Source organism: Plecotus auritus, assembly GCF_963455305.1.
Source record: "Plecotus auritus genome assembly, chromosome: 3".
Lineage (NCBI taxonomy): Eukaryota > Metazoa > Chordata > Mammalia > Chiroptera > Vespertilionidae > Plecotus > Plecotus auritus.
In genome coordinates, this window is record NC_137772.1 from 139,979,132 (window position 1) to 139,994,695 (window position 15,564).

The 15,564-nt window shown below is 48.0% G+C and overlaps 1 protein-coding gene across 1 annotated transcript; it reads left to right on the top strand.

The window, feature by feature from the left end:
- The first annotated feature begins 9,896 nt into the window (after positions 1–9,896).
- DUSP6 (dual specificity phosphatase 6) lies at positions 9,897–14,434 on the top strand. Its single transcript, XM_080662453.1, has 3 exons — positions 9,897–10,929; positions 11,462–11,899; positions 12,932–14,434. Exons 1-3 carry the CDS (start codon positions 10,530–10,532, stop codon positions 13,237–13,239), a joined length of 1,146 nt encoding a protein of 381 aa, XP_080518579.1. The 5' UTR covers positions 9,897–10,529; the 3' UTR covers positions 13,240–14,434.
- Positions 14,435–15,564: the final 1,130 nt, after the last annotated feature.

Genomic DNA, 15,564 nt, shown 5'->3' on the forward strand with positions numbered 1-15,564 from the left:
ATGTCACACCCTCATATAAATATTTTTGATGACTTATCACTGCCTAAAGAAAAATTCCAGACTCCTTAGCATCACATCCAAAGTCCACTTCACCTATTAAAAAATATATTTTTAGTGATTTCAGAGAGGAAGAGAGAGGGAGAGATAGACACATCAATGATGAGAGAGAATCATTGATCAGCTGCCTCCTGCATGCCCCCCCCTGGGATAGAGCCTGCAACCAGGCATGTGCACTGACTCTTACAGGAATTGAACCGTGACCTTCTGGTTCATAGGTCGACATTCAACCACTGAGCCATGCTGACCAGGCCCATCTTATCTTTAAGCTATCTTTCCTATGTTCTTTGCCACTCTGCACCCTCCATTCTGCTGAACTGCACCCCAGCTGTCATGCATGTCCATGTCTCCAAACCTGTGCTCATGTTGGATGTCTCTCTAGCCTACAGTGCTTTTCTTCTACCATCTGGGATGGAGAGAGGGAGAAGTCTGTTTATTCATAAGGATCTAAGTGGGACACTTCCCAGCAACCAAGGTTGATGAAACATTCCCTCTTCTAGTCTGCATTTCCTTTCTATAGCAATTACTGTACTACATTTGTTTGGTCATGTTCTAGCTACCTGGGCATGTGTATAACCTCCCCAATAAGACTTATTTTTTGTGACAAAGGGTCCGAATCTTACTCATCCCTATATGTCCCAACAGTCATTTTAGTTCTAGACCCACAATGGGTGCTCAAACCCGATGATGTTGTCAAGAGAAACTTTCTTTTAGGCAAATGCACATGAGAACTGTGTATGTGAGCCAGCATCATGGTGGAAACCCCTGAGATGCCCAGGACAAAACACCTCACGCTGCCTCAACTAAACAGGGGGAGGTGGAGACAACTAGAAAAGGCCTCAGCCCATTTTTTGTAAATGGCCCCATAGGAGACAATAAGACCTAGGTGACATAGGAAACTATTAACCCCATAGTACTCAGCCAATGAGGAACCGGAGGAGGGACTCTCACACCTTAGGGGATAAATAGCCTATGATCACTATTCTGTGTGTGCCTGTACAACCAGAGGGCCACCCACTCTTGCAAGAACATATTAAAAGGCTCATTTCTGCCATACTTATGTCTCCAAGTTCATTATTTGAATTCAGAAAGGTGAGCATTTCTCACATCTCTACCCTCAATTTTTTGATTGACAGCACCTTGCAGAAAGGGCCACACTGAAGGAAAAGCTGCAGTGTTCTAAAATCAGAACCGGCAGGTTTGGAGTCTCACTGGGGGCAGGATCCCAGCTGCCCCAAGTCATGGAGCAGCTGAAGTGAAGGATGGGAGGTTCTGTGGTGCTGAGAGGCTATGTGGTTACATATGCAGGTGGGCTGGCTGCCTTCTGATACCTTGGTCCTGCAAGATCCACAGGCCTTGTCACACCTCTTCTAACAATCACATATAGGAAATGCCAACAATTTCAGCAACAGAAATATTTTTTAAACATCCTTTATGCTAAATTTTAAAAATCCTGCAGGTCACCTAGTGTAAGGCATTGTTTCATATTAAAGAAGGTCACAGCTAATTTTTAGGGAAGGTCACACCCATCCCTAAAGCATTAGAGTACTAGGATAGTTATACTCAATTAGTTAAAAGCAAATTACCATACAGACAATGTAATAAAAGGGCAGAGAAATTGCACCATAAAGGCCTTTTCCCTGGGAAACTGGTTAGGTGAGGGTAAGGGGGAGGGAGAGGAAGTGGGAGAGGAGGAGCATGACCTGGCAAGGTTTTAGACTTTGGAGGATGGGGATACTACAAAAGATGCATACTTGTCAGACATTTAATAAAATAACCTTGGACTCATATATGTGCAGAATTACTATATAAACTGTGTTAGCAGGCGGCCTGTTTACTCAAGGCTACAATGTGGCCTGCAGCACAGCACCCTTCGCCCAGGCATGGAAGATTCCTTCCAGTCACAGAGCGTGGCTCTCATCCCAGTGGCTCTGACACTCCCTGCTTCTCCCCCATCTGAAAAGTTCCTGCTACACAGGAAAGTCAGAGGAAGGAATGAACTTCCCAGAGGATGAGACTTCAAAGATGAGTGTATAAATGGGAGCTCCCATCAGCGACTGCAAACCTAGATCACTGAGAGAGAATGGAACATTAATTGCTAGGGCCAGTAGACTTCCAATTCCCTTTTTGTAGAATATCCAGTCAACAGGAATGGCCGTGAGCCGGCAGCGATGAAGGGGAGAAAATGCCTGCTGCTTCAGCCGGTGAGCCCCAGACAGCTGGGAAATCCCTCCTAAGTGATCAGCATCCCCAACGCCCCCAATTTATCCTGGTCTCTTGGCACACTGAGACAATGTGATTTCTGGGCTGCTTACATCAGCAACTAAGAGGACTGATGAAGCAAACTACTAAAATAATTTTTCAAAATTTTGCATGGATTGTTTTTCTGTTCCTGAGAACAAAACTGACATGTAGTGTTTTCCATTTTATTTAGAGGTGTGTGTATGTATGTGTGTGTACAATAAAAACAGGTAACTGTCAATTACTATTGTTTCAGGACTGTTCCTACCCCTTTACAAATCTGAGTCATTTATTACAATAGTCCTGTGATATGTTATCCCCATTTTCCAGGTGAGAAAACTGAGGCATAGGGAGATTATGCAATTCCTGCAGTCACATGACTGGAAAGCATTAGAATCCAGGTTGATTAACTCCAGATCTAACAGTCTTGACCAGCAATGTAAAAGTTAAAAAATTAGCCCTGATCTGGCTCGTGTTACTCAGTGGTTAGAGCATCAGCCCACAGACCGGAGGGTCAAGGGTTCAATTCCTGGTCAAGGGCACGAACCTGGGTTGCAGGTTCTATCCCAGGCCCCCCGTTGGGGGCTAGTGTGGGAGTCAACTAATCAACGTGTCTCTCACACATCAATGTTTCTCTTCCTCCCTCCCTTCCTTCCACTCTCTCTGAAAATCAATGGGAAAAGCATTGAGTGAGGATTAACAAAAAGAAAAAGTTAAATTATGTTGAAGCTGCCATTTTATCAGGTCAAATCCATAACTGGCTGCGTGAAGTCATGTTTTAGAGCCACTCTTATTGAGTAGTGGGCAGAATATACTAGAGAGGCTTACAAGGTTCTGAAATGTGAGTTTGGATTCCAGTGTAATTACCTGACATTTGAGCTCAGCCTTCCCCACTATAAAACTGTGGTACACCTGTTACCATGTTGCAGAGTTACCATGGCAGTTATAGTTAACATGTGCAAAGTTTGGTGTAGATTAGATTGTTGCCATTAAGTTGCTATTTTCATTATATATATATGTATATGTATAACTTTTATAATCACCTATCAAATGGCCTAAAGCAGTATTGCTTAGACTGGAGCGTGGAGGCCCCTGGGGTTCCACCAACATATTCTTGGAGGATCTGAGTTCCTAAGTTTGATAAACTGAGCAAAAGCATTCCTTGTGATGTGGACACACATAGCCATTTCCACTGATTGCTAAGGCAAAAATGGGCTGACAGGAAATAGTCCCTACTTAGAAACATAGTCCTCTTACACAACAGCTATTTGTGCTGCACATATCTGAGCAAAGAAAGGAACACAAGAAAAGCACCAGAAAAAACATGGCTCACACATGGAGGCACAGGCAAGTAATCTGCGTGTAGATGCACCATGGCTAATGCCGAGGAGGCTGCACACAGGACACTTCATGACGTGACCAGGAAGGTTCTGGAAAGATGAACGCATATAGTCCCTGGCCTCCCTGGAAGGCAACATAAGCCCAATTTCCCACTAAGAATCATCCCTGGGTCTCTGGAAACAGTACAAAGGGAAGCAAGGTGCTGCAGTCCATCCCCTCCCCCCATCCCCCCTAAAACGGCTGTCCTGCAGAGACGCAGCTTCCTGGGGACTTCTCGAATACACATCTACATGTGCTTTTACATTTCCTACTTTGTGAAAATAAAGGATTAGAGGGAAGAATCAATGTTTTCCCGCTAGAATGAAAGGGACTAAAGCTTTTGAAAGAAGAAATCAACATTGTTATTTTTAAATGAAATTTCTTGGTAAAGACTTCAAAAGAATCTTCTAGATAAAGTGTCTATGGGATCCTGAATGTAAATTATGTGCATCCCCTCAGGTGATGGAAAACAGAAACACAAGAAAGCAGGGATGAAAACCATCATTTTTGAAAGCTTAGACCGGTTGGGGCCAAGGTCTAAATTTCACATTAGTTCCCATTTTTCTGCCGGTTGTATCATTCTGGTAAGATGTTCAAGTGCATGTCGTTTATAGGAATGCTCCAACCACCCCCTAGATGCGCCTGTGGGTTGTGATTCTGGCATTGCTACCGACCAGCTTACCTGTTAGTGCCATCTAACCTAGCCCGCCTTCCCCCACTCCTGAACTGTTTAGGAAAAGTGTTACCCCTGCAGCCCTCACCCTGGGGCAAGCTCCGTAAAGCTGCCAATGAGAAGCTGTTTGTTTGATTGCAAACCTGGATCTGCAGTCGTGCTTTTAATTTGGGGCACCTATTTGAAACTCCTTTTGGTTTTCTCTGTGCACAGCCTACCCTACTGCCAGTCCTTTGGGCTTCTTCGGTTCCTGCTGATCAGACATAACTCGCTGTCTTTTTTTGAGGAATCTGCCAAGAGACCTCAGCAATAGTTCTGAACCCCATATGCCCTTTATTTCAAGGCAGACTATTTCAGATATTTCTCAAATGCAGATAAATTCCATTCTGAGGTTTAACTGCTCTGAAAGCCACTGTCACTTTGAGGGCTCCCTGGGACTTCTAAAAGTGAATCTTGCATATGCCACATGACTACATTTTAAATAAGACCTTCCAAAACATGCTCTCCCTATTAGCTGAAAATCCGTTTAACTATTTTCACATGATGTGCTTAATAAATGTCATTATATTCATAGCAATTACTCCAAGAAGATTAGAGGTCATGCTAACCTTTTTGGGTCACTTAAATCCCAAGTGTCCTTGAGGCAGGGAAATTCCTGCAAAGCCGGAATGCTTCTTCAATAGTCAAGCAAACATTCGCAATCAAAAGACACTTTTAAGCAGCTTCCCAGGAGCAAGAATTTAAGCCCGGGTTCTAGGTGCATGCCCACGCATACACACACAGAGAAATTAGGATCTCGGAAATTGCTTCCCTGCACATAGACACAACCCTCTACACATAAATCACACCCTAAGCAGGGAACCGGGGCCTCTGGAAGTAAGGAAGCCAGTCATTCTTCCAGTTGTTAGAACTCCTTTGAGAATGTTTCCTGGGGGCCTGGGTGACAGGACCAGGAAGAGGAGATTCAGGACAGGATCATCAGCAATAGCAAGTCAGCTCTGTGCAGGAATAAAGCAGTGAGTTTTAAAAAGTCATCATTTGAGTCCCATATTGTACCCAACATTTTTTGTATGTCACCTAGGTTGTCTCTAATCCTCACAGTCCTCTGAGGATTATAACTAATCTGAATTTTGCACACTACTGCTTTCCTTGCTTTATTTTTCTCCAAAGCACACTTTCTAATATACTGTACTAGAGGCCCGGTGCACGAAATTTGTGCACGGGGGGGGAGGGGTGTCCCTCAGCCCAGCCTGCACCCTCTCCAATACGGGACCCCTCAAGGGATGTCCAACTGCCCGTTAAATGGGCAGTCAGACATCCCTCTCACAATTCAGGGCTGCTGGCTCCCAACTGCTCGCCTGCCTGCCTTCCTGATTGCCCCTAACCGCTTCTGCCTGCCAGCCTGATCACCCCCTAACTACTCCCCTGACAGCCTGATTGATGCCTAACTGCTCCCCTGCCATCCTGATTGGCCCTAACTGCCCTCCCCTGCAGGCCTGGTCACCCCTAACTGCCCTCCCCTGCAGACCTGGTCACCCCTAACTGCCCTCCTCTGCTGGCCTGGTCACCCCTAACTGCCCTCCCCTGCAGGCTTGATCACCCACAACTGCCCTCCCTTACAGGCCTGATTCCTCCCAACTGTCCTCCCCTGCTGGCCATCTTGTGGTGGCCATCTTGTGTCCACATGGGGGCAGGATCTTTGACCACATGGGGGCAGCCATCTTGTGTGTTGGAGTGATGGTCAATCTGCATATTACTCTTTTACTAGATAGGATAATTATTTCTGTTATTTATTGTCTGTCCTCAATAGGATGCAAGCTCTGGGAAGGTAGGTATTCTTGTGTCTTACTCACTGCTGCTTTCTGGAACCTGGAATGAGCGAATGAATGCACGAATGGAGGCACAGAGAGGTTAGTAACTGCCCTCTGTCAGACTACTAGTGAGTGGTAGAGCTAAGATTTAAACCCAGGCCCATGTGCTACACAGACAACTAGGTAAGTAATGGTAGTTGTGACGATCCAAAACACTGTAAGGAAAAACAATGTGCAACATTTACTGAGTGGTTAACTAAATGAAGAGGTGCATACAGTCAAAGAAAACCACCAGATGCAGAAGGAGCAGAAGAGTAAGCCTAACTTTTGACCCTAACATGTGTGGAAAGGGTGCAACAGATAATGTGACTCTGGTGGTCAAAATTCAAAAGGCAGACCTTAATCCTGCACATTCCAGCAGGGAACAGCACAGTGTAGTATGATCTCTACAACATCCTGTATTACTTACATGTATGTGGTTAATCCTTAAAGGTCTGGTCTCAAATCCTGGCCCCACCATTTCCTAATGTGTGACCTCAGGCAAATTCATTCATCTGTGAATGGAGATAATTTACATGGGTTTTCTGAAGACTGACCAAAGTTATGAACTTAGAGAAATCGGTACCATGCCTGCCATGTAGTAAATGCCCAATAGGTATTATTTCTATTAGATCATTTTGGTGTGGCTGGAGAACGGGGTATTTTAAAAAGGACCCCTGAGGGAGAAGTTAGAAAGGTAACTGGGTACTTTCTGTCCGTTAACGCAGTTAAAGGATTTTGACCCTGGTCTGTAACAGCACCTGCTTTGCTTGGCAGCCGGATTGGGATGGATTAAACCGCTCAGGGCAGTTTCTCAGAGGGTTCCTCTGTAGACTAGCCAATTCCAGGCGAGCTGTGAGGCAGCCCGCAAAGGGGGGTCTTTGGGATGGAAAGGACTCAGGCCTCTGTACAGGTTCGGAATTCGGAGCGATAAAAATAGTATCAACAGCTAACAGCACACCAAGTTAGGGCATTTCGCTTTAACCATCCAATCATCGCAGATATTTTTATCTTCATTTTGCCACCGTGGGAGACTGCGGCGTAGAACAGTTATAAGACTTAATCACGGTCGAATGTTTAGGAAGCGATTGGGGCACAATTTAAAGGCGGGCCGCCGGGCTCAGCGGTTCTTTATGGAGCCTGTTTTAGGACCTAGCGGCCCGACCGGTGCTCCGCGAGTGGCCCGCGGCGCAGGGGAGGGCGCTGCCGTTTTGGAAAACGTGACGAGAAGGACCGACATTCCGCTGCGATAGCGTTCATCAGCACGGGTCAGACTAAATGTTTCCATCTTCAAGTTTGCAAAGTGTTGCGATTATCCTCCCAAATTTATGCCCAGGTTCAGATAACTGCATTTTAAAAATAGCTAAATAGAGCCCTAGCCAGTTTGGTTCAGAGGATAGAGCATGGGCCTGTAGACTGAAGGGCCCCAGTTGCCGGCTCCCAGTGGGGGGCGTGCAGGAGGCAGCCAATCAAAGATTCTCTCTCTTCATTGATGTTTCTATCTCCCCTCTCCCTTTCTCTATGAAATCAATACAAAATTAAATAGAAACCAATGCTCCTCCCTCCTTTTCTGCGGGAGGTCCCGGCTGAAAGAGTCTGCTCCTCTCAGTTCTACAGCAGGGCACCCTGCCTCTCCCCTCCTCGCCTCCAGGTCCCAGTGACTGAAACGTCTTGGGTTGGTAACGCCTGTAACGTGGGGGCGGATCGGAGGCGTCAAATCCAGCGCAGGCCTACCCCAGCTGGAACTGGGGGATATCCAGTAAAATATGGGAATTTTGTTCCAAGGCATGCCCAAAAAAGGAGCGGGAGAGAAGCACGGCCACCCCCGCCTTCGTCGCACACGCTCCTCCAGGGGCGGCCTGCCTGCGGCAGAGCTCCAAAATTGGCAACCTGGGCCTCGCAGCCTGCTTTTTTTAGCTTACATTCCCCAAACCAGGGAAGAGGCGGGTGACTAAAAATGCAAATTGGAGCGGGGCGTCAGCAGGCTGGCCCGTGGGTGCGGGAGTCTGGCTGAGGGAGACCCCACGACCTCAGGTGCCCTCCGTTACACTTGCGATGGGCACAGAGCGCCGGGAGGGGCGCTCGGAACAGCCGCTCCCGGCCAAGCCACTGCCCTCGCTTCCGCCTCCCTGGCGGCGGCTGCACAATGAGCGGCCTCTTCTCCGCCAGGGGTTAGGGAGAGGAGGCCGGATTAGGGCCCGCGCCTTCCGGCCTCGGCCCCCCCTCTCCGCCCCAGCGCCGCCGGCCGCACACAGGTGGTTTTCCGCTCTAGAGAGGCAGGCCCCGGCGTTTTTATGTAACAATGGAGCTCTGCGCCCCAGACTGCGCCTCCACGTCGCCGAGGCCCCGGCCGGGCCCCGCCTCCATCCGGCCCACCCTGCGCCCAGACGCCTCGGCCGAGCGCTGCTGGGAGGCTGGGCCAACACATCCCGGATACCTGTTGGCTCTGCAGAGCTGCAGAGACGTTCCCCGGGACTCCCAGCCCTCCTTAGGAGCCAAGGGATCCGGGCATGCACCCCCCTCACCCTCCCTGAACCGCTAGGAAGGCCACAGTCCCGCACCATCTGCGGAGTCGCCCCACGTACAGCGCCCACCTTGCTAGGAGACAGGGCTGATGCGGGGGGCCGGGGGGGGGGGGGGGAATGACAAGGAGTGCAATGCGCAGGCGCGGCCCGTCCTCCGCGAGAGCCCCGTGACGCAGGGGAGTGGGCTGCGGTTCACGCTGGGAAGAGAGGGGTGGGGGTCGGGGGTGGAGTGAGCAGGCTCCCCTTTGACATGCTTCTCTGTCTACACAGTAACCGCTCGCCGAGCCCAATTTATCCCTACAACCTGCAGGCCTTGCGGGAGGACTTCCCCGTGCCTCCACGGTGGTGGGACAGCCCAAAGGCTCCGTGTGCCCTAGTGCACCTCGCGCAGGTGCTCCCGCCCGATCAGCTCCAGTTTTCGGAAGCCGAGCTTCCTGCCCAGAAATAAGTAACCAGCACGACCCCCACCCCCTCAGCGCATGGTGGGTGGCAGGCGCGGAAGCAAGGATCACAGGAACAATGGTTCTGGCCCCTAACGCTCCACGCCGCTGGAGGGGGATAAAAGCATCAGACTGTCCCAACAAGTTTGTTTCTGCAGTCTCCACTGTTTAAAAATAATTAAAACGCTATTTTAAAGAAGCTTGATTCCTATTATCTGAACAACAGATACTTGTTTGCTTGCTTTAAAATGTTTCAACATAACCCTGGTTTGTTTCCAAAGACGTTGGATTAACATTTAACACCTCACCAGTCACTAAAGCCCAGGCAGTCCAGCAGCCCCAACATAGCCTCGGCTAAAAGAACATCAGAGCAAACAGAATTGGGCTTTTTAAACTGGCAAACAAATGTCACACCGCCTAAAGGAAGGCGGGGGAGGAGGGGTAAGGCGAACTCCAGTCCAAATGAGTTTAAAGGGAATAAAAAGGAAAAAAGTCAGCGCAAGTTTTCCTAAAGCTAGCTTGCGAGCACAGGCGTCACGAACAAGGGCTTTTGTGCCTGCTAATTGCACCATTTGTGCGCAAAAGTTCCGACGCGAAGTGTGAACTCTCAACAGAAGGAAACATGAGACAACTGAAGTGCCCTGGTTTATGTGCCCTGCTCCTCCGCCGCCGCCTCCTCCTCTTTCTCCTTCCTCCCGCCGAGGCCGCTGTTGCAGCTTGTTTGCACTGGGGCTTATCCGGAGCGGAAATTCCTTTCCGTTTTTGTGAATGACAAACTCATTAACAATTCATCAACACAACCTGTTCCAGCCGGTCCGTCTCCAAGGCAACAGCCCCTTCCGCAGCTCGCTCATTGGCTGGCCGGGAGAATGTATCCATTGAGACGCTCGCTGTTTGTATCCATTGAGGAGCTGCCTTGCGCAGGGGGTGTGCCAGGGCTGAGTCCGAGGGAGACAGAGAGAGTGCGAGGCTTGAATAATCTGAGGAGAAAGACGCTCGGGTGGATTTGAGGTGCAGCCTTGGAGGGAGGGATTAGGAGCCCTGGACTTTTTTCTTCCTCCCCTCTCAGTAGCCAGGAGTCCAAATTAATTGGATTTCATTCACTGGGGAGAAATAAAACTGTCTGGGCAGCTTCATTCAGAGCGATTCATTGACACCGAAAGCGAGCGGCTGCAGCCGGGTGCAGAGGAAACCGCCGGCTTCACTTCTGTCTCGCCTTCCCCAGCCGCTAACCCTGTTTGGGAAGAGCGAGGTGGAATTCAACCCCGCTCCGTGAGCGGCGGCTTCGCGTGGCGCGCTCGGCCTATGCCTGCCCCGCGGGGCGTCTGCTAGGCACCCCACCCTCTCTCGCAGCTCGACCCCCATGATAGATACGCTCAGACCCGTGCCCTTCGCGTCGGAAATGGCGATCAGCAAGACGGTAGCGTGGCTCAACGAGCAGCTGGAGCTGGGCAACGAGCGGCTGCTGCTGATGGACTGCCGGCCGCAGGAGCTGTATGAGTCGTCACACATCGAGTCAGCCATCAACGTGGCCATTCCGGGCATCATGCTGCGGCGCCTGCAGAAGGGCAACCTGCCCGTGCACGCGCTCTTCACGCGCGGCGAGGACCGTGACCGCTTCACCCGGCGCTGCGGCACCGACACCGTGGTGCTGTACGACGAGAGTAGCAGCGACTGGAACGAGAACACGGGGGGCGAGTCGGTGCTGGGACTGCTGCTAAAGAAGCTCAAGGACGAGGGCTGCCGGGCCTTCTACCTGGAAGGTATGTGCGGGGGAGCCGGGCGCGCGGGGCAGGGCGGGAGGTGCGGGCTGCGCTTGGCTGGCGCTTCTGAGCCGCGCTGCCCAGCCGGGGGCCGTCCGCTCGCTCCGGGCTGCGAACATTGCGCGTCCCGCACCGGGGAGCCAGGCCGGCGCAGAATTCACCCGCTTCCGGGGAGCAGATACCCGCAGGATATTCTCCACCTTGCCTTGCTTTCTAATGTTCGATAAGGTGGGATAGGTCGTTGGGGTGCATAGTGGCATTTCCTAGCCCCTCAGAATATTCAGGAAAGTTGCCATTTTGTGCATTTCCGGATTCAAAAGAATAAGGGCTCCCAGGGGAGGCGGGCCCGTTCGTTCCATTTCCAAGGGTGCACATCTAAGTGTCTTTATACATCTGGTCCTGTGTGTCGGGTGCGGGGGAGGGGGGTGGTCGTAAGGTGCTGTGGTGTTTCCAGCGCCGGGCTGCGGCTTTCAAAGCTGTGAAAACTACTACGGGATCTCGAGTTACACGATTGCTTTTCTCGTCCTGGCAGGTGGCTTCAGTAAGTTCCAAGCCGAGTTCGCCCTGCACTGCGAGACCAATCTAGACGGCTCGAGTAGCAGCAGCTCGCCGCCGTTGCCAGTGTTGGGGCTCGGGGGCCTGCGGATCAGCTCCGACTCCTCCTCGGACATTGAGTCTGACCTTGACCGAGACCCCAATAGTGCAACGGACTCGGATGGCAGCCCGCTGTCCAACAGCCAGCCTTCTTTTCCCGTGGAGATCTTGCCCTTCCTTTACTTGGGCTGTGCCAAGGATTCCACCAACCTGGACGTGTTGGAGGAGTTTGGCATCAAGTACATCTTGAACGTCACCCCCAATTTGCCGAATCTCTTTGAGAACGCAGGAGAGTTTAAATACAAGCAGATCCCCATCTCGGATCACTGGAGCCAAAACCTGTCCCAGTTTTTCCCTGAGGCCATTTCTTTCATAGGTGAGACTAATTAACAGTACTCACTCACTTTTAAATGCAAAAGTCTTAGCTCACAGAGTTTTAAGCTTTCAGTCTTTCTTGCTGCTTGCTAATTTGTCAGTCTACAGATTTCTAATATTCCGAGGGCCTTCTTAATTCTGGTGCATCTTGCTAAGAAAATCAAAAGCACATTTTGCTAAGGACCACAGGTGTATTTGAAATGCCGGCTAATTCTTAACTCTTTGAATTCAGTCATTTGGAAGGGGAGGGGTGGCATTCACAATCAGACTACAGAATATTCTGACAATCTTTGGAATGGGGGAAGGCTATAAAGAAGTACTTATGGTAGGCAGGAATTCTAGCATTGCTCTAGAATTTTAAAAGACCTGGGAGCGATTTTATGACATCAAGTTGGTTGTTGGAAAGCCCCTATGAGGGCTTAGATGTTAAAATCCAGTTGAATGTTACTGTGATACCAGTGAAGAGTGAGACAGTGCGGGTAACCTGAGCCCAGCAGGAAGGACTGTGGGCTGGAAGCCTGGAGAAGCGAATCTCCAGGCATTGTAATGCATTTCCTATTACAAAGGAACTCATTTTCAGGCCATGTCGACATCCTGTTCCTCCTAATGGGCTGTCCCCTGTGACTTCCCTCTCTCTTTTAAAATGCCTGAATACCTCCATTGTTAGCTGCACAACAGTTGGGGAATAATTTAATAGACCCTTGCAGTCTGCTTGTCTGTATAAAAGGCATTCACTACCATATTGCAGGGTTTCTGGTATTCACATGCTGAGGCAAAGAATGCACACATTAAGGAGTTTTTTGTTGGCAAAAACTTAATACAAAAGCTCCCTTTTCAGAAAACATCTGAAATATGTAATTGTGCCCAGTGTACATGTTTTATCGAAATGATATTTTTTTTTTTGCTGCCTGCTGGGCTAAACTGCCACACATGATTACTTTCTGAATCTTTTTAAAAAAATCATCTTTTAGACTGATCATTCACAAAGTGTGGTTTTCGGTCTACTGAAAGCTTGCCTTTCTTGTGTTTACAGATGAAGCCCGGGGCAAAAACTGTGGCGTCTTGGTGCATTGCTTGGCTGGCATCAGCCGCTCAGTCACCGTGACTGTGGCTTATCTTATGCAGAAGCTCAATCTGTCAATGAACGATGCTTATGACATTGTCAAGATGAAGAAATCCAACATCTCCCCCAACTTCAACTTCATGGGCCAACTGCTGGACTTCGAGAGGACGCTGGGACTCAGCAGCCCCTGTGACAACCGGGTCCCCGCACAACAGCTCTACTTCACCACTCCCTCCAACCAGAATGTCTACCAGGTGGACTCCCGGCAATCTACGTGAAAGGCCCCACATTCCTTCAAGCTGGGATGTGTCCTTTCCTTCAGCAGTTTCTCTTGGCAGCATCGGCTGGGCTGCTTTCTTTGTATATGGCCCCAGGTGTCCAAATGACACCCGCTGTCTGTTAGACAAGGTTATCACATGTGGAACTGGTTATTACAAAGGGAGAGATTTGCTCCATTCTCGATGGAAACAACAGGACTTGCTGTATAGATACAGGCAGTAGATCTGCTCCATACCCATGTGTACAGCCTACCCATGCAGGGACTGGAATTTGAGGACTTCCAGATAAATAGGGTAGGACCAAATGGTAGGATAGGAGCATGTGTTCTTTAGGGCTTTGTACCACTGTTTCTTTTTGCTTCTGGAACTGACTATGCTGTCTTCAGTGAAGACTGATCAATTTTGCATATAGAGGAGCCAAAGACAGGTTTCAGCTCTGTAGTATCAGTTTGCAAAAAAACCACACATTAATAATAGATAAAATAAATCTGATACTCCATTTGATTATTGTAAATATTTGATCTTAAATCACTTGGCAGTGTTTGTTTGAACTGTGTTTGTTTTTTCTTTGATGGGTTTAAAATAAATCATCCAAAGGAAGAAAGAGCGGTATACCACTTGCAACAACAAAAAAATGGAAACCTTTGCTCTTTTCTAATCCAAAGGATATATTTGCAGCATGCTCAACTTTACCAATTCTGAATGACATTTTCATGGACACTGTAGTCGCTGAGACCTTGTTATGGTGCAATCCTCACTATCTTTCATATATCTTCCTTGTGATTTTCCCCACCCCCATAATGTAGTTTGACTATGCCTTACCTTTGTAAATATTTTGGCTTGTGTTGTCTTAAAGGGGATACCTTGGAAAGGCACCAAAATCAATGGGCTCACTTTTTTATTTTTAAACTTCAGCTGTGCTAAACAGTATATTACCTCTGTACAAAATTCTTCAGGGAGCGTCACCTCTAATGCAATACTTTGGGTTGGTTTCTTTCCTTTTCAAAATTTCGTATAAAACTGGAAGTGTGTGTGTGAGCATGGGTACCCATTTGATAGGTGAAGTGCATATGATTGTGAAGAGGGGGAGAGTTAGGTTGCTTCATTATGTTCATGGTGTAAAGTTTTGAGATGCAATTTATTATAAGAATGTAAAACCTTAAATTATTAATAAATAACTATTTTGGCTATTCAATGTGTGTATTTTTTTTTAAAAAAAATTCTTAATTGTACCTGAATGTGAAGTGACACATCTTAGGTACTTTTCACTTGGGACTGACACTGGCTTGTAAAAGCACAGGTAGGCATAGCAGGGCGAAGTCCCCATCTTTTAAGCTATTCCAAGAATGTTTTTCAGGGGCAGTTTATGAAAATCTTTTGCTTCAAATAAGGATGGCATCATAGAATGGATTGACTATATATCATGTGTATGGACAATATTTTCTGTGAATATAGTTCTGTCTTACAATAATTCCACAGAAAATAGTGGGGTATAAAATACAGATACTAATGCACAGTCAACAAGGGGCCCCCCCGAGGGTACCAGAATTAAGATGACAGTAACAGTGTTAACCGCTCCTTTCTCCCTCAGGATCTTCTCAATAATGCACATGCCAAGGAGAAAGAAGGGATAATTATTTTTCCAGTCAGTTACTATCTGGCAATTCTTGTAAATTAATCTTAAAGTTGGAATAACATGAATCAGGAGTGGTTTTCCTTTTCTCGTGTGTGGCAAAGCATATCAAAGCTTTCTCACTTGAGCCTGGATTTGGCTTGAACGTTTTACATTGGCATTTTAGTTGAAGCTTTGTCACTCCTAATGTAGTTGGTGCTTAACTGGTTTAGAATGTAGGTCAGAAACCACAATTGAACCTAATGGAGGTTATTTTGAACAGTTTCCTTCAAGGTAAAGGTTTACTATCTTGTCATTTTCTTGGGACATCCCTTCTCTTTGTCCCAAGTGTAACAAAACACAAGCCAAAAATAAAAGGTAAAGGGCAGGCATGTGAAATCAAAAGAACTAGAACATAACTACATTTTGTATTCTCTTCAAATGCGCTTAGTCCCTTTATCTGCAGTTGGGAAGAAGATGAGCTTTTCACCCACATGGCACATGTCAGATGCCAGTTGGGTGGTTTGGTAATTTTCATGATAGGCATGTGGCCCTGATTTTATGGCAACCATATCACGCTGTCCAGTGGGACTTTTAATGAATAAGCATGTATAAAAGGCAAATGCACATAACCACGACCAAGTCAGTCTCCAATTTGGCTTCCCCAAGTCAGCCGGAGCTCAGAAAGGAGAAGTGGGTTGCAGTTCCACTTG